The sequence below is a fragment of the Scophthalmus maximus genome, chromosome 5 (genome assembly GCF_022379125.1).
Source record: "Scophthalmus maximus strain ysfricsl-2021 chromosome 5, ASM2237912v1, whole genome shotgun sequence".
Taxonomy (NCBI): Eukaryota; Metazoa; Chordata; class Actinopteri; order Pleuronectiformes; family Scophthalmidae; genus Scophthalmus; species Scophthalmus maximus.
In genome coordinates, this window is record NC_061519.1 from 1,878,326 (window position 1) to 1,905,000 (window position 26,675).

Below are 26,675 nucleotides of genomic sequence, written 5' to 3' on the forward strand. Positions count from 1 at the left end.
TAATCCAACTCTATTTCAAATGTCACTGAGATATTCTCTCCTCCATATTAGAGATTTGGTATATTTGCATTTTTTTTTTTTATCACCACACCAAATCAAACACCTCCCAAGCAGTAAACACTGTCTCAACAAGTGTTTCTACAGATGATTAAAGATCACCTCAGGATGAATACTTTGGTTTACGACCAAATACCTGAACTGACATTTCCACCATCCTCCCATATGTTGCATGTTGATTATCAAATGTTAACCTGTAAAAGTATGCCCGGTCAAATTGGTACAATTCGTCTGTTATTTTGATCACTGATGTATTTCAACTTTTCTGCCTCGCCCGCTCACTAGTTTACAACCACAGCATGTGTTACGACTGACTCGGGGTGTTGGGATGTGAAACATACGCAGTCTACCTTTCATATCTGATAGTATATTGGTTATTTTATGTGACGATGAGCTTACACACCAACTTTCAATTCTGGTCGAGTGTTTATTTTCCTCCTGTGCCAGGCTATTTCTTGCCTGGGTGCAGCAAATTTCTCTTTGACACACCGGGAGGTTCACATTGTGACGGTATTTTCCAACCCACTTTCTGCCGGTGGTAGCTCCATATTTACCATACAGATTTAAGAGTGCTATCAATCTTCCAATCTATCCGTCAGCATGAAAACAGTGTATTTTTTTATTCACTCATTTAAAATGAGTTATGCTTCCTACATCGTTGTCTCTTGACGTGTTTGCTGTCGTGTTGTGTGCTCCCGGATGCCAGATGAATATGTGGGCTTGGATTCCCATGTTTTTTGGAGTGCAGTCCAGAGCATCAAAGCTGGGAACTCTCCGCCCCTGCTCTCGCCATAAGTCCTTCTCCTGTTTCAGGCGCCAGTAAAAATGCCTTTGAGCTGACCAAAGCTGAAAAGAAAGTCACACAAAGTAAGAGTTGGAGACCGACAGAACGGCCAATGAAAGACCGTATCATCAGCCAGTTTCAGGAAGAGCTCGGCCCATCTGCTCGTCACCTTCGCTGGATCTTCATTGCAGCCACACAGCTCATGTTTCTTTCATGAGTGTGTGGCTTCACCCATTAGGACACAAAACCGGAGCACTTATGAACGTGTGAGTGCTTGGATCCCTCCATGTAAGACAGTGTAGACTACACATGCTTTTGCTTTTTTATCATTTTGTATTATTTTAATTGTTTTGCATCTTTTTCCATCCTAGCAGATGTCCACATACAGGGTTGTGGTTACACATGCATACACATGCAGGATTTTAGGGACTAACCTATAATCAGACCAAATTACTTCTTTTTTTTTAAGATTATGGCGATTATGGTTCAAATTTCATCATTACATGTTCACTAAGTACTTAAAACATACTGACTTTTTAAAAGTTTATAACATTTTTCTTATCATTTCTAATCATTTTCTTAAATAACATTTGCTAAATTGTGTTAACTAAGAAAAAAAGCGCATCTGACAAGGTTTCAGACAAGTTGACAAGTGTTGAGTCAAGATGGAAGGTTCAGGCAGGAGCACCTCCTCCAAAATAGCCTTCTATCGCTTCGACCTCGATCCGTGAAACACCGTCAGGTCCATTCTGCACATCCTTTCAACTTCGAACCTGAAGAGACATATTAGCTCCTTGAGTGGTTTTACTGTTTTTTGGCATCGGCTTGGAATTTTGTTTCAACAATGTTCACCTCAGCTCATTGCGTCTGCCACTGTAGTCTTGTTGTTAACAGAAGCGATGTTCAGCTCATTAGCTGACGGACAAATGCTGAATTTGCTGAATGCAAATGTTTTGAGATGTTTCAAGAGAGGAACTCGACTGCATCCACTTTCTTAAAAGGTGTATCCAAAAGTATTGAAATCAGATTCCAATTTTTTGGGAATCCAATGAATTCTGTCACTGATTACAAAAGTTATTAGTATTCAGCAGCTGACGACATTTCAAAGTTATCCTCATCCCCATGGACACACACACACGCACACACACACACACACACACACACACACACACACACACACACACACACAGAGTGGAGACATTTGATGATGCCTTTAAACCATAGGGCCTTGAACTCTGAAGTCTTTGGGCTATACCTCTTTAAACAGAAATATTGAATCAATTCCCATGGACCTCTCAGAATCTCAAGTGTCTGTAAGTTTCAAATTCAAGTGTGATCTCAATCGAAGCCGGTGGCTTCAATGCCCAGAGCGCACACACACACACACACACAAACATAAACATACAGCAAACCCCTGTTTTTCCCCCAGGGCATCCAGAACCACTCTGAATAATTCATTGAGTCTGCTTTGTTCATCGATCCCTCTCTCCAACTTTCGCTCACACAGACACATCTTTCACTTAACACACGGAGCAGCGAAACGGCCTGTCACCCTGGATCCCACCTCCTTCTCTCACTAATACCTTCCACAGGTTCAACCCTCAGCAGACCATTCCAAAAAGAACATTTCAAGCTAGATCCGTCAGTGTCGATGCCACTTCCTTGAATTTCTTCTGCTCTCTTTGCCCCAAGAAGTTTAATCATTTAATCATTGCACACATTTCTTCATGACACCAATATTTAGTGGACTAAGCTATTACTATGACTCAAAAAATGTTATAAGGATTTATTTTAAGCCTTATCATTATCATTATCACTTTCTCCAAACACATCTAACCGTTTCAATATATAGCACAAACTTTGCATCTAATGATTATCTTGCAGTTCGTTTGAAGACATTCTCAAAGATTCTCCCGCCTGCTCCCTGAATGATGCATCCCCTGACTTTTATCTCCTCTGTGCGGCTGCACTCTGACTGTGTTTTTCTCAGCATCCAACATTTCTCTCTTCACATTCATCAAAACCAAAACCATTATCCACCTTGAGCCAAAAATATATATATTTTTTTTTTTTCAAATGTGGATGTATTTACTTACAGAGAGTCCGACCTTCAACACTGGAAGAGTTCTACGAAATCATAGTTGCGTTGTGGATTACACATTGTTTGCAACACATTTCCTTACATTTCCACGGGAATATCAGTGAGATGAGGGCAATTTTTGTTCCAATACATGTATTTCATATATATATATATATATATATGTATAGTGTTTAATCTAGAAGAATTTAATCTGGCAAAACATAATATGTGAATGCAGGTTCCATGGGGAAGTATTTGCTAATGGATCTGCTGGCAAACAAATATATATATATACAATAGAGAAGTGTCTTCCAAATATTTAGACTATCATTTAGGTTGAGAGCTGTCCATTTTGACTTGATCAATGGTCATGCCAAATCCAATAAATCATCTACCAACTTGAATTTAAGGGAGGAAAGTGGCAAATATTTAGCAAAACAGCAAGAATCCCTGTGAATGGTAAATTTTATACCTCGGTTTTTCCAATCCAACAGAATATGACACTGATTTTGGAACGTTAAATAACTCTTGGTCAACTATGGAACTAATGAGGATCAAATCAATGATTTGGTGTTTAAGGATGAGTTTAAAGGCTCTTTTATTCAGGAGGCATCTGCTTTCATAGCAGAATGACTTAGAGCAACTGCATGTGTGCTTTTTTTTGTATGTGCAATGAGTATCAGTGCCTGTTCCTGCTGTCATCCTTGCTCTGTTTTCCTGATATATGAGGCTTCAGGATGCATAATACTAATTTACGTTGACACTAGAAATGAGGTGCCACAGATAATCCACAGTTTACTGTTTGAATGCTCCTGATGAATGTGAATGAATCTAATCGAAGCAGCATGCGTCATATTTCAAGAAATTGTTTGCAGAGGGTGATATTTCCAGTCTTTATTCTTTAGTCTCAACACACCCTGTCACACGTCCCAGTCCTTTCCACCCCAAAAAATGATAAAGAAACCAGAAACAAACAAACCGTGGACACTGAGAGCTTTTCTGCAAAATTTGGCATATGTATATTGCATTATTACAGTTTTACAAACAAATGTACAACAAATACATCATAAATAGACTCTTATCGTGAGACAGTGAGGAGCCAGCTTGCATGGGGGGGGGGGGTTCCCCCCTTTTTCTTGTTTGCCAGTACAGAGGGGGTATGAGCTGCCACTTCCCTTCTTCTTACGAGGAGTACTCGTACTCCTCTGCGCTGCGGCGGCCGAAATCCATCCAACCCAAGTAGTCCCTGTCTGCTATCCGATGGTTGGCGCTCCCTCTGCTGTTCGCCGAGGAGTTTCTGCGCACAGAACCTGGGAGAAGTGGGCAGGAGGGAAATTAATATTCTTCAGAGGAGGGAGAGAATGAGAAAGTTGACTGATTGTAGTCGTGCTTGTGAGTTGTTTCTGGATAGAAACGGCTGTGGAAAGCAAATCTGAAATCATTTTTGGAAGTAAGCTGCAAGCACATGTGGCGTGAGACGCTCAGACAGAGCTTAGCTATTTGCAGTTCTTAATGACTAGAGCATCATCATTATATCAGAAATATTAAATGCACAGACATTTAGTATTTTTTTGGTGGGGGGGTTGTACACAAACTCTCTCTCTGCTAATCACGCACTAAAATATAGTTCAAGTGATTGATGCTTTTAATCTCGAGGAGAGTCATCACTTTTGCAACATTCAAAACTATCTTTGAGAAGTAAGCTGAGTTCATTATCGAATTATACTTTTCACAATTTGGTGTTTATGCCCTCCAGAGGCAGAAAAAAAGAAAAGCTCACGCTATTAGAAGCATAACTTCCCACTGCTGATGACTGATCATGTTTTTTTTTATTCAATTGTTTTGCTTTGTGACAGTGACTGCCCCACATGACCACCTCGACGTTCCCACAACAGCTAGACCCCCCCCCCCAACACACAAACGCTAACCTCCAATCTTGAAAAATGTCTCTGATTCTTATTTACAAATGTCAGTGTTTTTTTATTCCAAGTGAAGACAAGCAGGATTGCCATCTCAATTGTGCGCTAGCAGGGATGCTGCTTTCACTCCACCCACATCCTCCTACGTAACACACACACACACGCACGCACGCACGCACACATGCATAGTGCTTCAGTTCCCTGGTGTGCTGAGAAGACTGGCTTGCAGAAGGCTCGTCAACGACACCTCCTACACCGAAACAGGCAAGTGAACAGTGGGCGCAGACCCCCCGCCCCACCCCCACCGGGGTATTACATTATTTTCAACGTGCCCTTTAACATTTTATAGACTTTTCTGTCTGATTGAACAGTCTTTTTTTTACATATTTCTTTGTTTACGAAATACACAAACTGAATATTGTGCAACAGCAAAAATATCAACTTCACCGTTTAAATGTGTAAATAGGGTAATATTAGAAAATGCAGCTAGAAATCTGGTCTCTGTTTTGTGTCAGGGTGTGAACATATGGTAGTGTAGCTCTGTAATGGCTGATACACTGCAAACAAAGGAAAGCTGAAATAGAAGAAATAAACACTGAATTTGAAGTGGAAATTACTCAATCAAAGTGAAATTATCTGTCCACGTAGCAAGATAATTTTACTTGACAGGAAATCTTGAAATAAGACATACCATGAATTCAAAGATAAATCTTGCAGGGTAGAACATACACCAAAATGAAATACCCAGTTATAAGTAATAAGAAATGATCAAAATCTCCCACACAACCTCATGGACACTGACAATGAGCAAATCCTGAAAAGGACTCAGATTGGCAAACTGCTAATGACGATGCAGAAAACGTTACTGTCTGTCTCTAATCTTTGATTCCATGTTGAAACATTTTGCACAGTACCTCTCGGAAAATGCTGGCAAAGTCTCCAAAAAATGTTTTTCCGCAAGGAGACCGTGTGCATGTGAAAACAGTTTTGATATCTGGAAGCCAAGCAGATAATGCAGATCTTGACAGTGTGTGTGTCTGTGTGTGTGTGTGTGTGTGTGTGTGTGTGTGTGTGTGTAAAGTGTGTACTGTGAATGGCCAGATATTCCCCTGCCGTCCTGTCACACGGCCAGAGAGATCAGAGCACCGACCATGAGGAACCATGAGAGCACCGAGGTTTTGTGTTTGTTTGGTGTGAAATTAAAAAAAAAAAAGGATTTAAGCAACTGGGGGTCAGAGAAAAAAGAGTGAAATAAGATTGTACAAGGAGAATGGCCGGAAGGCTGCACACACTAATACACGCTCTTTCAAACCACAAAAGCTTTTCAGAGCCACTAATTCATTTTACAAAGCTGGCTGCACACTGATTCCAGTAATTAGCAAGACTAAGAGGAGGAGAATGTCAGGGAAAAGCACTTGTCTCTGAAAAGGAACCTTTTTTTTTTGGTAAACTTTGTTGTAGCCAGATGTTGTTGTTGTTTTTTTTTATATACTCACAATGCTCATCCACCCGCAATGTCCTTCAAGGGTTTGTGGGTAAAGGGTAGATGACATCCAAATATAGGTACACAAAAATTACACACACACGCACACACACTCACACACACCTTTCCTGGAGGAGATGAGTCTTGCCAGCAGCTCACTGAGGTTGGCTCGGGAGTCTCCATCCTCCTCGGCCACAGGGAGAGCTTTCAGCTGGGGCGCCGAGCGGCTTTGTCTGAGGTGGGGCTCTCCCAGAGTGTGGGTGCCAGCCTCCAGGAGGGCTACTCGACGCACACAAAGACGCACGCACTCAGTAGGCAGATATGGAAACTCGCTGTAATATCAACAGAAAGTGTTTGCTGCAGGTTTTGCATTTGTCTGCGCCGTCCTACCTTCAGAGGCCGCGGAGATGGAGCGCTGGCCCTCACCCAGGGGCTGGGAGGAGAGGGGGAGCCCCACACAGCTCGTACACAGGACCGCCAGCAGGACACACACACACAGTCCTGCAGTCATCTGAATCGCAGCGGGAGGAGAGGGAAAAACACACGAGGAACAGTTCAACAAGAGGGAATTTGAGATGCATTTGTGTCCAGTGTGGGTTGGCAGCTTGACCCCAACTAGTCATCTTCCACACTGAGGAACTACTACTGAGACCATCTGCCGTCTGCCAGGCAACTGCCCCTTCACGGTGAAGGATCAGTCCGACTGCACGAGGCGGCACGGGAGTCAGAGGGTATTTGTCACTGTAAAACCGCTGCATCCTCACATCCCGAGTGCAACTCAGCAGGTCAAATTGACCTTATTGTCACTGCAGAGAGAAATCTCCCTTTTGCTTCCAGGACACGTTTTTGGGAATAACTTGCAGAAACAGAATGAGGGACAGTAAAGAAAGTAACTGATCGTTCATCTGAAGCCTCTGATCTATTACTGTCTTTGACACAAAACATGCCAAGCATGATGTATTCACATCAATAACGATAATGCATGTTTTAACAAATATATTGGCAAATTGACAAATGTCATACATTCATCGTAATATTTTCTTGCATCAATATGTTTTTTATGGAAATGTACTCTCATCCAGTCTGATAAGGGAGATTTTTATTTTTTTATTTTTACATAAATCATTTATAAAATCTAAGATATTTCTCGTATGTCAAATATTAAAAGAGAAAAAGATGTTGTCTTACCGTGAGAAAAGAGGTTCGGCGTGTCGGAGGAGTGTGTGAGAGTGAGGAGAGTACTTCTCTGCTGAGTGGGAAGGACGCCCCTTTTATACTCCCCGCTCAGCTCCCTGTGTGTGTGTGTGTGTGTGTGTGTGTTGGGCGTCCGCGCGTGTGCGCTGCCTCCGTGCACATTTTGTGTATTTGCGAGTCTAATGTGCTTGTGTTTGTTACAAATTCAACAATTCAACATCGTGCTTCAGTTTTATTGTCTGTTTGCTCACAATAAAATTCAACAAGAGCTGCCCGGTTGACGTGCATTGCAGTGTGTGTGTGTGTGTGTGTGTGTGTGTGTATGTGTGTTTGTGTGTGTGTGTAACAGAGTGTGTCTGTGTGCTGTAAAGTATAGCTTGAAAATATTGAAATGTAATTTTCATTTATTTTTATAAGTGCTTTTTTATTCAGCACCTGCGATTATCAGAAAGATACATGTGTGTGTGTGTGTGTGTGTGTGTGTGTGTGTGTGTGTGTGTGTGTGTGTGTGTGTGTGATTAGGAGGGTGGCAGTGCGGTCAGGCATGTGTGGGTGGGTGTATTTGTACACACCCACGCATGTATTAGATGTGAGCGGATGTTCACACTTAAAAAGTGTCCAGAAGCAGAAACGAGAATCTCGAAGTGAGACATCTCCTCTTCCCCTCCACCAAGCTCGCCCGCCTCGCCCTCTCCAACCACGCAGGATTAACCCGGCTCATCGGTCACGCAGCTGTAGCACATCAGTCAGCCCGGGTCAATAGCTATTGATAAGCTGTTGTGAGGTAAGGTTCTTCTCATTAATGAGGCCAACAGCCCTTTGTCGCATGACAGGATCGAGATCTCTGTCGTGGCATTGGAGCATTTTTCACCCGCTGAGATAATGTGGACAAGAAAATGTGGCATCAGTGAGGCTGTTAACTACGGTTTACATCCACTGGAGAGTCATAGAGAAGCAATGCAGACATGATGTCATTAGGACAGAAAATTAGTGACAGATCTGAAAACCAAGGGTGCAACACACACACACACACACACACACACACAGAGAGAGACAGAGACACACACACACACACACACACACAGAGAGAGAGACAGAGACACACACACACACACACACAAAGTCTTAACTTTCAAAAAGCCACCTTTAGTGACTATTGACACGTCCCCATGGATATATAAAAACAAGCCATACATGGTGATCAGTACACAAAAGCACCTATCTCTTACAAAATATGGATTAAACTCACATCCATCCATCCATTATCTATACCGCTTTATCCATTTAAGGGTCGCGGGGGGCTGGAGCCAATCCCAGGTGTCATTGGGTGAGACGCAGGGTCGAGAGTATCGCAGGGCCACATACAGAGACGAACAACCATTCAGTCTCTCATTCACACCTATGGTCAATTTAGAGTCTCCAATGAACCTAACCCCATTCTGCATGTCTCTGGACTGTGGAAGGAAGCCGGAGAGAAGTCAAAATCCACGCACCCACGAAGTCAAAAACCAGGAACAGATACCTGCTTTTCAATTTGATCGAACTAGGGAACGACAAATGTTTTCAATAATGATGATTTGAGAAACTCACCACATTTTAAGAAAACTGCAGACCTCTACCACAGGCTGTGGGTATGGTTTTTTAATGACGGGTGGGCCGGTCGTTACAAATCCACTCAGGCCCACACAACTTTATCGTTAATTCTAACCGAGACACCAAACGTGTCAGGCTGAACGAATGAGCACAAAATAATGCATGAGGCAGAATATTCACACTGGATGGACCTGGAGTCCACGGTTTGGATATTTCACTGGAGCTGATACGGAACATGCACAGTCTGCTGTCATTGTGCAATTCTGCTCAGCATTATGATGGTTTAGATTTGGACAACAACAAAAAGAAGGGATTTACACCTTTCCATTTTCTACCTTGCACATGTCAATGTTGCCTCCTTTCATTGTGATGGTTCATAACCATGTGGTTATTTCAGTAGCCATGATGATGAAGGTCCCCCTCCCTTGACAAAGTCTTCATTTTTACCCAAAGCATCATCTTTCCCTGAACCTAACAAAGTGTGTTTGTGCTTAAACTGAACCAAACCTTATGCTTTGTAACATCACAAGAAAAAGTTCAAAAAAGGAGCATGCAAAGCCGTTTTTGCCTACATTTGATAAAAGCTTATGTACTCTACACGTTTTGTGAAATATATTCACGGATGAATGCACTTATTGTAAATCGATTTGGACAAAAGTGTCAGCTGAATGAATGTAATGTACAAAAAGACATCGGAAAACACTTGTGTGTTAAAAACAACACCTGCTTTCCCCCGGGGGACCATAAGTGTCTGTGTGAAATGTAATGGCGACGGGGTGTTGACCAACAAGCAGACACCGTCCTCCCTGCAGCCACCAGTGTGGCTGAAACACTCTTTTATTAGTCTGCATTTAAAGTCTCCTCCCTGACTATCATATCTGCATCGAGCCAAATGTGAATGTATTCACAAATCGTGCAACTGATTTGCATAAGCCTAATATGTTTGGATGTAAAGTCAATCCTTCCAGGAACTGGCTTTCTTTTTTTTTTTAAACAACATTGTTGCCTGGTGTTCTCTGTGAGTTTGATTCCTAAAATTTGTCAAATGGTCACTTGGTGTTTCCCATCCCACGTCAATTCAATTGAACACGGTAAACCTGACCCCACATGAAGGCGGCAATATTCCAACTTGAGTTTTCTTCATTAAACAGCTGTGAGAGAACGCTCTGTCCAGACATGGTCGGAGCACTTGTCTCAGCTCTTGTAATGGTATCAGATATCATATCAGATATCATAAACCCAAACCCAGTGTGTTTTTATGTTGTTTTACTGACGTGACACTTTACAGGATTCCCTGACCTCAAAATCCTCAAGATTTAATTCCACCACTTTCTGGCTGCCGAACTTCGGGCCACGAGTTCCAGCTGTCACTCCGGGATCACTTCGACTTGAACGTTCACGTTTGTGTCTTTTTCCTCCAGTCTCGCTGTGTTTTCTCACTCACTGACGGTGCTTGCAGCGTCTTTTCCAGGCACCATCGGAAGGCACGAGTGTAGGAGGTGAGGCCACGGCCGTTCAAATTAGAATTAATTTACCGTGTGGTGTGGGAGGCGTGCGTGTGTCTGAGATGTGTGTGTGTGTGTGGTTGTGGGTGAGGTGTACACTTTTTGTGATTTGTGTGTGTGTGTGTGTGTGTGTGTGTGTGTGTGTGTGTGAGAGAGAGAGAGACGTGGTTTCAGAGCAGCCAGGAGGCTGGAGGCAACCTGTTGAACATGTTCACTCTCTCACCTCCCGGTGTGGGCGAGCAGGGCGCCGTCTCCTGCTGGCCTGAACGCATCCAAAACACATCTGGATCGGTAGGTTGAGTTTTAAACGCTTTGCTAAAGAAATTAATTGGTGTTGGAGGTGGTGCTGGGAGAGAAACCAAACTGAAATCTGCAATTATAGAGAGAGACAGACAGACAGACAGACAGACCCCTGGCTGAGGGCACTTGAAAGAGCTTGGTTATACAGTTAGTAAACATGCTCAATAATGCATGGATCTATTAACGCATCTGTCTCAGTGGCGTCATCTCACAGTCGCACGCGCAAAAACGTGATGGTTTTTTCCGTGATAAGTCGGTTGAACTGTTCATCATATCTCGCCCATGTGAGCCACGGTTCTCCGTGTCAGGCTGCGCCTCAATTTCTAGCTCAGCAGGAGCCCTGTGTCTTCAGGAACGTTTCATACTGTACACTCCGCTTTTAGTTTCTGTAAGAATATCCCTGTGTCTGTGTGTGTGTGTGTGTGTGTGTGTGTGTGCTCAGATTATAAAGATGGTTCAGCCAAGCTTTGCATGTAACAAAGCTGTCTTTGTTTTTGTTTTTTTTTAAACAAAACTTCAATATAAAGAGTTGGTTGAACCTGACATTTGTGGACAATTTGAAACGCGGTTGAAGCTTGAATCTTGTATAAAAAGAAAGGAAATCAATGAAAACATAGACAACAATGTGATTTGAGTGTTTGTTTTACGTTTAAATAACAGAGGAAATCATAGGATACATTTTTTCCCCCCTTGGGCACGAGAGTCATGGAAAAACCTTGTTTCTGACTTACACATTTATTGATATTTATCCCTCATGTTATAAAGAATCTAAACACACTAGGTTCCATCGTTGTGCTTTCAGTATTTGTGCAAAGTCCAGCATTAGAGGTATGGATCTTCTTTGTCTAACACTCATATGTCTATTACACAAAATGCTAAACTATAGCTATTGCAATTGGAATGAATGTGAGACTAAAAACATTCAAATCAACCCAACCACGGCGGCATTACTATATGCACAATTGAGTTCTTGTCACTACACTTGACAGAGTGCATGGTGTCACATACATCTCCCCATCCTGACCAGTTGCTGTCGGCAACCTTCTCCATCCTCATCTCAAGTGCTGAGCTGCGTCAAACAACAGCCACTAAAGTCACACCAGCACGCATGCATGTGCCAGTAGGTCCGCTCTCGTCCTGGTTACTGATGAATGCCAACATGTGGACGGGGCCGGTGGTGCGTGGAGCTGGTGCAGCAGCACTTGAGTCCCAATTAATTCGGTTTCAAGTGTGATGTGAAAAAGACACCTGGCTGCATTCAGAGGAGGATGGGGCCCCAGATGCCCTTTACACACACACACACACTACCTGGAAGGAAATAATGGATCAAGAAAATATCCACTGCAAACTTGCTGCGTGGCTAGGAATAATACAATCTGATTATACACACAATGATTATGCAGATTTCTCTACAGGAGCTCCTAATCTTTGTTATTTTCTTTCTCTCTTATTTTCATCTTCCCTCTCGTTCGCACCATGCCTGTAAACAAGCCTGCTATTCCATAGCTCAAAATCAATTTAGACTTGTTTCAAATCTCCCCAAACCCCTGGAATTAAGGAGGAAAATGTATTAAAGCAGATATTTTATTCATATCTCTGCCGGATTCATTTCCTCACGTTTCCATTTTCTTCGCCGAGCTTCAGGCGATCTGTCCATGTCATGTGAATGAATCCCCCCGCGACATCAAGCACCACCGTGGACAGGACAGGAAGACCTATTGCACTGTGTGCTTCCCCATCATTGTTCTGACACAAGGGTTGATGAGACCGAGCTCGCCTCGTCACAGCAAAGGGCCCATTATAATGGAGATGGTCACACGTATTATTATGTGCAAATTGCCCAAATCTTGCCGTTCTCGAGGTTTTTCCACTGTGTTACTGTGCCCATTTCTTCTGACAGACGTCCAGATGCACAGAATGGAAGATGTAAATTGATTAAATTTGTACAGGGGAATTAACTTGACCTCTGTAACGACCCCGCGGTCCTTTATAACTCTCCGCGAGGATGTGCAGGATATGATGCGCGAGAGCGGAGGGCAAAGCAGCGGAATAGGATTTGAGTGACGGGAACGCAGGGAAGGAGGAGAGAATGAAGGATGGCTCTGATAAGAGAAGGGAGGGTGACAGGAAGGGAAAGGAGGGAGTGCCTCTTTGTGGCTGCTCTTTGTAATCACTTAGTAATTAACAAGCAGGCCAGAAACCTGAACTCCGTTGGACTAAAGGCTCTCTGGATGGTCAATAGTATTGATTAGCGTTAATGAAAACATTGTTTCGCCCGTCTATGGAGATTTACTCTCCTGGCTGAGCTCCAGAAGATTCTCGGAATCCTAAAAAACAAAAAACAGTTATTGTAAGTCGCTTCGGACAAAATCGTGAAAAAAAAAATCAATGTAATGTAATGATACACTATAAACTTCCCAATTGTTTCATGCTTCACTCTTGTGGCTCCATTCCTTATGATTTTCCAATTTTGTTTAATTCTCTCTTTTTTTAAATTGAATCTAGCTGTTATAGCCTGGTACTTTACCTGTTAGCTCAGATCTACAGCAGTGTCAGTGGTTAATGATTCAGCTCTGCTTCCCATTCTGTCAAAGGTCTGGTATAAGAAAAGGAGAAAAGTAGTTCTGGGAAAAGGAGGAAAATTACAGCCTATGACACCGATTAACATCAATAACATGAAAAATAGGGTAAATCATGTACGACGTGACTGCAGAAAAACTGTCTGGATTCACGCCTTTATCCTCTTGACTTTACCAGTGATATGTCGAATTCTTGAATATGTAAAACTCTGCAGAAAATTCATTGGTTCCTTTTTCTAAAATAAAACCGGCGCTTCCATCACCAGAGTGGTAAAGGCAAGTGTGTTCTCTAAAGAGCACAAACACTGAGACTCTGTAAAAATATAGAACCACAGTTTGACCACTTGGAATTAATCATATGTCTAATAGACTCTATTATATAAAGCTGCATAAAGCCAGCCAAGATTAAAGAGCAGGGAGGATCCATTAAAAGGTTTAAAAGCTTAAGCTCAGACCTCGATACGATTCAAGTCTCTCCAACAACAGTATGAGGTTCAGTTTAACGCCGTTACTGTCAGAAGTTTGCACGGAGAGATGCTGTTGTTTCTGACCAGAAGTCAAGTCAAGCCTCACATTGTCAATTTGCTGCTGGTCAACATGTCTTTGTGAGCAATCGAACAGGGACAAACATTCAATGTTCCTTGTTTTTAGCAGCAGAAAACAAAACTCTTCTTTGTTTGGGAGACTTTGACTTATAAATGTTGGATAACCGCTGCAATGAAGTGAAACTAAGCCGGAGCAACTTGTGTAAAGATCCATATTTCTTGAGTGTAATTTTTGCTGAGGATATCATTTGGTTGCAGCAACACAATAGATTTTACGTCTATATTTGCACTGAGCAGCCAGGTTTTTTTTCCCTGGCCAACTTTCTTCGCAAACCGCTCCTGCACGTCTTAGAAAAAAGTGTTTTTGCCCGGGGACACAACCACCAGGCTTGTGTGGGAAAGCAGCATTGTCTCTCAGGTCCTCTTCCGAATAAATCTCAGTATCAGAACACGTGGGTGTGCCTTACTTCTTTTTTTTTAAACACGCATAGACTGAAGCCCTTTTGACCTCCACCAAATTCACCAATCCAACTGTGCATTCTCTCTCTGCAATTCAATTTCAGTAGCCATGATACCAGATGAAGAAAGCTCTCGGTGAAAGTTAACTGATCAATGCTTCTCTGACAGGTTGTTTGACAAGCCTTGCAGCCGAGGAGAGCTGAAGTTATGGCCGCTGTTTCCAACGATGCCCAATTATGGACTCGGAAAGAGGAGCAGCTTTCAGGAAGAAGATACTCCCTGTACATCCACAGTGTTGCTGTAGTAAACGGTCTTCCTAGCTACTTCATTAAAGCCTGAATCTGTGTACAATTGTGTCTTTTTGCACCTTTGTCCCGACTGTGCAACTGTTTGCTGATCTGCGTGCAGTGCCGTCAGCTGACTACATTAAATGTGTGTGAATATTTTGCGACCAATTAAGTTGATGAGGGTTCATTAAATCGTGGAACACATCTGAACCCGGAGCAATTAAAAAGCTTTTGATGAAGAGGTGGCTTGAGACACAAAGAAGACAAAGGCTTGAGCAGGACCCCAGAAAAAAAAAAAGGCATTATTCAAGAGGGCGTGTGACTGTAAACTGAAACCTTTTCATCAGTGAAGACACACAGCATTCCATGGATATGGACAAAAAACATAATGTAAAATGAGCAATAAGCATTTTGCAAGACCAAAATGACTAATGTTGTCAAGCCTTTTCTATGAACACTGGGTCTTATCATTACCTATGTGTGCCTGCATGTCTCTGCACGGGCAGACGTGGCCAGAGAGGCACGGACGGCGGGTAATTGTTGCTCCACTCCAGTGTTGTCTGTAGGAAAGCCATCGGTGTGTGCCTCCTCTGGCTCTGCTTGGTGTCTGCGCTGAATTATAAATCAGCCTGTGGTGTTTCACTCCTGACAGAGAGTGGATATAGGTTATTCCCACTGAGCAAACACAGGCATCACATATAGAAATTCTGTATTTGCAATCTTCTCCATTGCAACAGTTGTGTAGGGGCAAAAGAATTGAATCAAACAATCGGACTCTTTTCGTCAAGCAACAACACTGAAATATGGCACAAAAATGACAGCGATCAGATCACCATAAGTAGATGAAATTAGTCTTTCAAAAAAACAACCTAAAAATGATTATAATGACCATTCACGTTAGAGGCATGCGATGAAAAGAGTGAGATTGAAACGTACTTAAAAGGTCAAAATCAGAGACAAAGACAAACTTCTGAGTTGTGGTTGACATGGTGAATATAATCTGATTGTAGGCATATGCATAAGATAATTTGACTCAGTAAACACCTTGAAATGTTGATCCCATTTTAAATCCGCCAGTTCAAATGGAACCAGCCTTTACCACTCTGAATTTGTGGTCATGTTTTATTGGGTCTTTGATTTCAGACGGAAAACAAAAGCGAGGCATGTCCACCTAGAACCTCTGGACGGCAACATCATTCTCAAATGACTTTGCCAGTAGATTTTATCAGCTGTAGCTGAGGCTGGCTACACGAGCTGTGTGGTTGGTTGGTTGGCTCTCTTATTTTTTTATGTCTCCAGTTGACTCGTTCTGAAACAAGAATCTTATAAAAGGTATAATAAATAATCTCTTACGGCGGTTACAAACACATAATGACCCAGACCAAAAATAAAGAGACAGCATTGAAGTGTTATCACTGAGAAGAGATTTAACACGTTAATGCAGCTCCATAACTCATGTCATGGCAGTTAAGTACAAATGCATTAGACAAACCGAATCATTAAATTTTAAACACGGGCCATAATCGTCATTCAGACTGATGATGGTATATTGTATGGCCAACAGAATGTGCGTATTTGAGGTGTACACTTTTCGCGTTTCTGTGATACAGGAAGGAATTGGCTAATAAAATAAGATTAATAACAATCATTATCTCTCATCGAGGGAAACCATTACCCAGATATGAACCAGCCTCACAGACTCTTTATTGATCGCTGCAGTTGTCAGTGATCAAACAAAAAATCCAAATGACCAAGTATCGATCCCAATGGGAGAAATGATCATTTAATTTGTTGCCTGTGACGCCTTTCCATTTGTTGGAGGAAATTCATAACAGCAATGAGCACAGTTGGTTCAAGCCAGGTATATTGCTGTTCAGTCATTGGAACAGTGTCTACTCCTGGTGTTTGCCCATGTGAAGATAACCCTAACCCTCTACCAAGTGACAGAAAGAGCCGGCGGGATTTTTTTTCAGCTGGACTGCAAAGGGTTTGCCGCAGGTTTGCAGTCAGTTGCTTGCGAACTAAAATCCAAACATTCATGGCAAACGTCCAAAAAAAACACAAGTCACCATTAACATCTGATTCCCAGTAGCTCTGCTTTGAAAGCCTTACAAAATAGAATGAACCAAAGAGATCATGTTATCATTATTATTATTATTATTAGGGCCCCCCATCACTGACAAGCATTGACAAGCAAGTAGGCTTGTGATGGTCGGAATTTTTTTCAGTAAAAGTTAATTGGCTTTTTTAGGTGCTCAAAAAACTGTGATGAAGTTCTGAGGTGCTTTAAATCGTAACATTTGAAAAAACAGTGTAACAGTGTAAACATCCCTGATTTAGATAAGACCAATTTCTTTGTCCCAGTGGGAAATGTGCCTCGGACGTCACGGTGTCCGCCGGATAAAAACACTATCGAAAAACGTATCAAAAATACCATTACACGTTCTTGTCTCACAACCATGTTTCAGAATATTGAGTGTCAGCCATCGTGAGGCTAAATAGTGAACAACAATTTAATGTTGAGTCATTCCTTGATTTATTCTGTTTGCACCAGATGTCTGTTGTCTTGTTAGGTGACCACAGCAGCTTTTGCCAAACCATAACCAGATGGTTTTGATTAAAGGACAATTCCCAAAGATATTTTTTCTGGCTTTTGTTTTTTTGTGGGGGGGGGGGGGTCTCCGTTGGACAGTTGACAGTGAAGAGACGGACAAGAAAACAAGTGGAGGGAAGGAATCACATGCACACACACACAAAAAAAAGGATCATTCTGGTTTTGCAGCAACTAGAAATCTTATTCTCAAAAGTTTGATCATTATGTTTATGGATCCTGATAAATCTAACCAAAAAAATAAATATTTGATCTGGAGGTAGAGCCACACCTGAGAACAGCGTTGTGTTCATCGATCACGCTCATGATTTAAGCAAACAGATTCTGGTGAACGAATCTGTCTGCAACTACTGAACATGAAGGGGAGCGTCGGTAACATGATTTTGATGCATAACTGGATGCAGTGCTGCATAATTTGGTTCAAAATAAAATTTCACTCACAATGTCTCTCAAAAACTATATGTTACATACAAAGGGGTCCAAAAATCTGAGACCACTCTCCCACTACTCTTGGACCCCGCTTTAAATAACATACGGCAACATTATGAAAATATTGTAAAAGCTATTTCTTTTTCCTCTGACGCTTCTACAGAGAGGAAAAGCATCAGGTCACCGCTCTGACCAGTCAATGAGTGTTCTGGTTCTGTCACTGTTGCGTGAGAAACGTTCTTTGTATAACTGAGCAGTGTGTATGTTAAAAAGGACAGAAGCAAGATATTAAAGTGTCTTCGGTCTGAACCATAGAAAACAAACTGCAGGCAGAAGGGTCCAGGAGCCATGTTACCAAAGGTATTAGTTTCAGTCATCCTAACTCCTCATACATTATCACTTCTCTCTCTCTCTCTCTTTTGCTCTTTTGGCTCGTCATCCATGTCTAAACACTTGTTGAATGCTGAAGACAGCAGTGGATTTAATGATTTTCAAACGCACACCCTCACACACTCTCTGCCACAGGATGTATAATTCATCAGGCATTAGTGGGGTTTGCCAGCCGTTGGCTCCGAGCGGGATCAGAGATGCAGCGTGACACAAATTTGGCAATTACCAGACGAAACGCGTCCACGGGAAGACGTGCACTGTCCGCTGCCAGTGGGACAGTCTTTGGTATGTGGCGGGGAGGTAGTTTACGGGTGTCAGCGACGTCCTTGGCTGCTGCTGAAGAACTCAAAAGTGATTAGACCACCCCCCCAAACTAAACAGAGTATTGAGTGTCACACAGATCATCTCCAGTTTATGTGCTGCTGGAGTGAAAGTAGAGATTATCAGAGAGGAATTCTTCCCCAAATTTCTGCAATATTGGCCCAAATTCCAAAACCTAACGCCAAGCGAGAAATGTCCTTCATCCTTGGTAAAAAAAAAAAAAAAAGAGCGTGCAGTGTTGGCTGCCAAATGTGTCCTGTCACAGCAGAAGACAAAAAAGTGGGACACAGTGGGAAATGCATGTATATGTATCGTCAAACAGGATCCTCGTATGCTGAGTTGTTTCATTTGAGAGGAGTGCAGGGTAGAAAAAGCTGTGTTTATTTCAGGCTTTGCCTTAAAAATCTGAAAATATTCTTCTCTGAAATGAACATGGTGACATTTCTGCCATCCCATAAAGACGAGCGTGAAATTAGCCGTGTGTAAAATGCCCTTCAATAACATTTGTCCCTCGGCACCAGTCGGCAAGAACACCATGAGCTCAGCACAGTGAATGGTCACGCTTTATTTTCCGTGTCAGACCTTCTCCCTCATATCCTATTAATTCCCGAGAAAGTTCCCTGGATATTATGGTGTAATTTTGCACCATGACTACAAGAGGAACTGAGACACAGTTCTCAGATGGGTGGCCTCTAGTTAGGTGAGTTGGTGAGCAGTTGAATGTCTTTTTCATGGTCAATGTCCGTAAATATTTTAGTATTATCAGTATGTAATTGGAAACTTTGTTTCTAGTCAAACATGTCATTTTATGATGAGCTGACCTGCTGTGCATTCAATATAACACTCTTGCAATATAAGGCTGGGAAGTTAATAATTGGAAATAGACAAATTGAACATGGTGTATGATTTAACCTACAGTATAGTTAGGCCCAATCCCATTCCCCATTTTTACACCTACCCCTTGGCCCTTCCCCTTGAAATGGAACTACAAGGGGAAGGGGTTTCAACAGGAGATTCAACATCAACGACATGGAGTCCCGGAGCTCTGTCCACAGAGTGAATGTCCGTCATGGGTTCACTCTTGTTTGATCTCTTTTTCTATCACTCCTTTTTCACTTGCCTTTGTTCCTCCATCAACAGGATCCTTTTTTAAGAATCGTTTTTTGCTGGGTTGAGTTGTTTCTGTCAGTTTCGTCTGCTCCGCCGTCTGCCATTTCCATCACTGGGGGTAGATACCAGGAGGAGGCTGTGGACCACATGCACGAGGCTTCGTGACCTACTTCCGTCTGTTTACTGTTACTGTGCTTACTCACTACTTCATTCAGACTTTTGTCACGAGTGTACGCAACGGATCAGCTAACGAAACAGCGCCATTGTTGAACCGGAAAATCATTAAGATACTACACAATCATACGGACATGCCAAGGCCCAGCCTGGAGGATTTTCGGAGACTAACAATATATATATATATATATATATTTAAACATTTTGATTAATGACAGCAGGATTGGGATATTTCTCCTTCTCTGGGACAGCGCGTCATATTATTGAGATACCGCAGGTCTGGCAGTGAGACTCTTAAAGATCCTAATCAGAGCTGACATGTAGGAATTAGCCACACAACCTTGACAACAGCCACACTGAAATCCAGATAGTCATTTATGTGGGCACACTCTCTCTCACACACACACACTCTCACACACTCACACACACACATGCTGACAGGTACACCCAACTCCCCGCATATTGCATATGGTTGCACACAGCCCCGGGCTCAACTGAAATACAATGTGCATGGTATGCTTGTGTGCTTCTATGAATCATAATGAATATTTCATATTTGGCATACCTTGTCTGGATAAGCAGATGGTACTTCTTATGCCTGTCCCCTGTGCACCTGGGCCCTGTTCACGTATCAGCATTTAAGAATGTTGAGTCCCTTGCTCACTTTTATGATTCTCTCTCTCTCTCTCTCTCTCTCTCTCTCTCTCTCTGTCCAAAACCGCAGCATGTACTCTCACTTTCCAGGAAACGTCTCAGTTTAGTTCAGTTTGACGAAGTGAGATCAGCTGCTCGGCCGCTTCTCGATTTCCACCGGCTGTTAATGGAGACGAACAGTATTCTTGTGCCGAGTCACCGTCATCCGCTATACGGGCATCCCATTAGTTAGCCATGTGGTCCACAGCATGCCAAAGTAAAAAGAAATAAAAGAAGAAGAAGAGGAAGAACAATCAACCCGAATCCACAGAGAATCCCACAGAGATGAAGCCCAATATGAGAGGATGTGCAAAAGCCTGACAGACAATCTCAGAGGAGCCAAGTGGCCCATCTCCCAGATGGCTCCATCTACAAGCAGATAGGGAGGTGTTTGCTTCAAAAAGCCTTGAGGAGCTAATAAAGCTCCTGTCGCTGTGAGAAAACCTCTTTTAAAGTGATGGAGTGAGTGTCAGGCAGTTGAATCTGATTATATTCATAACTGTCCAGTCATCTTAAGGCCCAATTTTCCCGCGCGTCTTATTGTTGTGATTACATTTTTATGGACTGTTTGGATTTTATGCAATATTGTACGACTGCAGTCGTGAGATATTCTTGTGAAAGTGAGCCGAACTCTAATGATTACTCAGTGTATTGACTTGTCAATGAATTAACCCATCAGTCATCTATCGAGTCAAAACCTCCTCACTTCTGTTCAGTCTCTGCGCCCCCTCCTTCTCTGACAGTTTCTTTCCAGCAGTTCCAAGAGTTCAGTGTTTAGTGATTCAGTGATTCCTGCTCACTTCCTTTGACCTCGCCTTTGTCTCGCCCTGCTCTGCGGGATCTGCTGCCTGCCTCTGTACAGAAACAGCTTACCTCGGGAAGAGCAGAATCCGATCTGTCCTTTGCGTCACGCTGTCGAGTCCTTCTTCCTGTGGTTTGTCAGTGTTGGTAGTTTAGCACTGAGTGAGGTTTTTAACATTGGGAACAAGCTGAGCAGTTGAGGGTGACGAGAATGTCACAAGTCTGATCACGAAACAAATTAGCGGAGACATTCTTGTCAAAGTTTTGAGTTGACGGATTTCCTGGCAATTCATTCAATCAACAATCAAGTCCAATAAGTCCTCCGACTCATACGACGATCTATGTCGTATGTGGTAAAAGCGACCACATCGACCGCTTCCTAAAACAGCGCCTCTACAGCGGACAGGAGCTACGAAACAAATATATTTCTCGCGGGGCTTTATTTGTCTTACCAAAGCACGGCTTTGTGTTAGGGTGACATGGCAGAGAATCAGCAATAACTTTAAAGGATATTAGCAAATGCATTTAAATATAAAAACTTCACGGACTTACCAGGTCCACCGTGTCTGGGGTCTGGGGTCTTTAAAACGACCACATGCGTCGCAATATGTAATAGTAAAAGTTGTTGATGTATTTCAGTCTGGACCGATCAAATAATCAATACACTGATTCTGGAGAAAACCCCTCACAGAAACAAGGATAACATGCAAACTCCTCGACACATGAATCCACAACTATGGTATTTGTTAGGTGCAGGAGTAGTAAAGCATTTTGGAACTCAAAATGAATCCATTATTGACAAGCCCCTTTAGTCCATTATTTAATGTTTTTTAATAAATCAAATATTTTGTACTTGTATTCATCAAAAATGTCTCTCTAAGTTCAGCATGCTGATATTAACTGCTTTAATAAAACTGCAGATCTCTGGGTCAGAGACAACAGTCCTCACAGCGTGCTCTCTGCTCCGACCCGTTCAGTGTACTCACATTCACAACGAGGGACCCGGAAATCACGGGTGAAATGACTCACTGGGACGGTGAGTGCTAACACACAATCACCAGCGTGGTTATTGGATGTAATTTGATCCCTTAACCATTTATAAAGCTCATTTTTCTACAAATCCTAATGGTTTCAGTGGACGGCCGAATGTTTCTGCGACAAAGGTCATTCCAGTGTAAATTGAAAAACATCAATTTTTCTGGGGGGAAATAAAAACTGGTATCAGGGCCCCAGATGTGCTGCTGAAGGACAGGAACAGGCTTCTCTTTTTTCTTTCTAAGCTAGTTAAAGCTCACCAAAAGGTCTTAACTTAAGGATGCATCAACACTCACCATCTCCAAATTTTGTTTTGTAAATCAGCGTGTTTTTAGAATTGTCAAATTCATAGCAGTAGGTGCCCTTATATTTGAGGCATGGAAGAAATTGTGTGTCCATGCAGTGTCTTTAATAATTAAAGAAGTGTTTGGTGTTGCTGCTGCGGGGAAATGCAGCTCCAGACAGATGACTTGTCACTCGTTTGACGCCTTGTGCTGTAACGTTCAACAGTGCTGATTATCGGTACTTGACTTATAGGACAGAGTGGTTTGAGCAGTCTGAAGCGACATCTGTCCGAGGGGATGTTAATTAGAAAGAGGGGGTGATAGCATCTCCCCCGTCAGGCAACGAGCCAATCCCTCCATCCCACCCTGTTGGATGCCACAGCAACACACTAATGATCCAAAAACTGCTGCCACGACTTTTCGTAGGTTTCAGTCCTACAGAGTGTGACAAAAGGATCAACGACACGATCACAGATCAGCTCAGTGCGACAACTGCTGTTTCAGGAAATGGAGGAAAATTCAAGCTGAGTGAACGTTGCTCGGCGGGGGGTTGTCAACCACGTGGTCGGAGTTGCCAAGTGTGTGGGTGACGCACAGCAGCGCTGGGCCTTCTGTGCCACTGTGTGGAGCTGGAGCTGGAGCTGATGCATGTTGAACAACAGCCACAACGCAGAGATGAGATGCCGAAAGAGGCTTGTGTGCTGGGACACGCCAACAAGTGGACCAACTGTTGCAGCCGGCATCACAGTTGTGTTGTGACATTTCCATGGATGTGCACATCAGGCTACGCTGTGTGGTCTGTGGCTACACCATACGTACAGTGTGGGGTCAATTCCATTGCTCTCTTTATCGTCAACTTTGATTGAGTTAAATATAGTTACATTAGGGGGACCCGACCTCCGTGTAGGTTGCCATGTTTGCTACGACGGGTTGTGCTCCGTTCCGGTTCCACTGCAACTCGGACAAAAATCGCTTAGACACGGTTGCAGAAAGCGGTCCAGAATACGTCGCATTCGCGTTGAATTTCCAGCGTTGCAGGAAACCTGAAAAGGAATTAGGGGTGCACCATAAAGTGTCCCCTGTCGGGTGCTCAGTTGGTTGCGGTTTGCAACTTTACCACCAGCTGCCACCAGAAAAGTACAAAAATGACACAGTGTGGCTTTCACATTCTGATTCAACGGGCCTCACAATCACGTCCAGCTTGAAATTGCTCCTCGTAACCATTTTGAATGAAAACAGGGATTTCGTGAACTTCTACAAACTCTAAGAAAAACTTCCAAAAAGATGGCGTAGTCCTTTACAAATGACCCGACGCTTTGACTTTCAGCATAGGCTCAGTCATGGCATCCTATTAAGAATAATTTGAGTATCAACATTTTAAATTTTCAACACTCACCCTGGGGCATTTCCATGCTGGTGATATTATCACAGTGCCATTGAGCATTAGTGTTGTTCCTGTTGGCGTGAAAGCTGTCAGGGAGCGCCACAGAAGGATTTAAAACACTGTGTGTGTGTGTGTGTGTGTGTGTGCTCCTGTATGTAAATAACACACCCACCCATCCATAACAGGCTCTTTAAAAATGTACTACAGTCCCCCTCCCTGGCGGCGTCACATCACAGGAGCTTCTAATCTCTCAATCCCTGTCCGCCTCAGCTTGATAGTTGCATCCAAACACGTCAAAATACGGCAGCCCTGACAAAATTCACATGGCAGTGAGCTTCTGCAGCCACAGGGGTGTCGGTGTGATAGAGGGGTCCATGTACAGTGAGAGGTTATCACCCTGCTACAGAGGCACCTTGCGATCGAGCAGTGTAAAAATTCGGGCCCTCTCCATTAGTTATTTTTTCAACATCAAAAGTATCCCCAGCTTTGACAAAAAAAAGGCCTTTTAAGTCTAATAATTATCGTGACAGTGAAGTTTATTCTTAGCTGAAGGTCTTTCCCTGTCTCTCTGGTTTCATTTATGTATGCCTGCAGACCTTCGTGGTGACACGCCATTGTGAAGTCTCCCTGGTCTTCATTAGAGCTTTCATTCGCAACTGTTGTCACAGAGGGAGAGATAAAGAGAAAAGGGAATAAAGGAAAAGGAAATGGACTCGGGAGAGGGAAAAAGACAGCGGGTGTGACATGGGAAGACGGGAGACGCGTTGGAAACGAGAGAAGATTTGCACTTCAAATGCTCTTCAGCTATTACATGCAGCAAGAGAGAGCAGGTGGAAGGGAAAGAGTTTGACTTTGGATCAAACTGTGGACACGTGGGATATACAGAAAAACTGGAGCTTTGTACTCGCACATGTAATGAGGTGCAATGTCTAAATATGCATAAAGCCAGTGGTTTATAATTACAGCTGCAGCTCTGACCGATAATCACAGTGTCGGTCTTTTTAAAGACACACAGGAACGAGGAAGAAGTTTCAAACACACAGGGAGCTGTGGCAGCTAGGACCAATATTGCCTTCGCCGTAATAAAAATGGAACTTAAAAGCTATAAACCCTCTTCTTTTTCGATTTACACAAGAGACATAAAATGGAATACAATGCAAGCGAAATTGAACCGGAAACCATTTGGATGCAGATGGATGTCTGCCTGTGAAAACAGCTCGCTCTGTGCGCGGCGGCATGTCTGGGATCAGAGAAACAACACAGTATTGTTAACCTCATGTTTTGTTAATGTGCATCACTTCAATATTTGATGGGCCGAGGGGCTTCACAGCTTCTGCGGCGTCAGCTGACGGATATATTGGCTTGGAAGTGTCGGCAAGAGGAAAGGATGGAGGCTGACAGGATGTCAAAAAAAGAAATGATAAGACATCATTTATTTATCGTCGTTCTACCTTGACCTGGGTTTTTTTTGGGGGGGGGGGGGGGGGGGGGGGGGGGGGGGGGGCACCTGGGGCAACGTATTAAGCCGTAAAGACGACAATGACATATTGTCAACATACAAAGTAAATATGTCGCTTTTTCAGCTTTATCCGATTAAATAGGCCAAACGAATGAATCTAGGAAAGAATATATACAGCATCTAATTCCCTAATAATCCTGCGGCCATTTGACTTCAGGGGAGAAACTGGTGCCGCGTCACTCGATCGATCGGTGGTCTGTCAGCCAATCGCCACGCGTGTTTGCTCTACTCAGTTGCTATTGACTAAATCATCATCCCAGCAGAATCAACAGTGCCGTTCCGGCCCCTTATCGCACTTATCAGATGACTTTTAAATGTTGTGCACACATCGTTCCGCTCGACCTGGTGTTTGTTTGCCCCGTGACTTCAGACCTTTACCCACGCGTGCCTCGGAGGCCACTGCTCCGCCTGGCTCCGTGCCAACACAGGGGCCGTGGCTACTGTTCGCTTTTGTCAAGAGGAAGAAAATGAAGGGAACTCGTCCCGCTGAAGCACTCGTTAACAAAGCCTTTATTAAGTTGTAACTTATTGTTGAATAACTCATTCACTCCAAAACTTTTGGGGGTTCCCAGTTTATGAAAATCTCCTTGGCTGCTGTTTATGCTCGTCGTCGAGTGGCCTTCCCTCTCTTTTGACTCCACTGAACCATTTGATCTCTGACCCTGTGGAAACCCAAAATCTGTTCCTCTCAACTTATTAGCATTTACAACTTCTGACAGTCGCATGGTCCTCGCTTTCTAATGAGCCACCATGTACGCACTTGTAAATGTAAATGAGGAACAGACAGAGGGTTTACTGATGTGTTAATGGTTAATAAACGAGAAAGTGATATTCTGCCGCAACCAAATATAGACTTCAAGCAACTCAAAAGTTATTTTATTACTGATAAATAAAGCTTAGCTGAATTATTGATTTCCCATTGATTGTTTAACCTTCACAAAGCGTGCCAAGAAAGTGGTACGGACAAATGTTGGGGCTCACCTGAAATGATCTGGTTTAAAAGTGTAGCGTGATCGATCACATTCATCGACACAAACAGCCTCATCAGTGAAATGACGCAACTCAAACTTTAGGATAATTCAACTTGCCTGCGATCACGGATGACAACGCACTAGCTCAAGTGTTCGCTGTGATGAAAG

At 43.0% G+C, this 26,675-nt stretch overlaps 1 protein-coding gene across 1 annotated transcript; it reads right to left on the bottom strand.

Moving 5' to 3' along the window:
* Positions 1 to 3,800: 3,800 nt before the first annotated feature.
* cckb (cholecystokinin b) lies at positions 3,801 to 7,552 on the bottom strand. Its single transcript, XM_035634443.2, has 4 exons — positions 7,512 to 7,552; positions 6,714 to 6,834; positions 6,447 to 6,602; positions 3,801 to 4,231 (listed from the first exon to the last, which is right to left on the bottom strand). Exons 2-4 carry the CDS (start codon positions 6,832 to 6,834, stop codon positions 4,104 to 4,106), a joined length of 405 nt encoding a protein of 134 aa, XP_035490336.1. The 5' UTR covers positions 7,512 to 7,552; the 3' UTR covers positions 3,801 to 4,103.
* Positions 7,553 to 26,675: the final 19,123 nt, after the last annotated feature.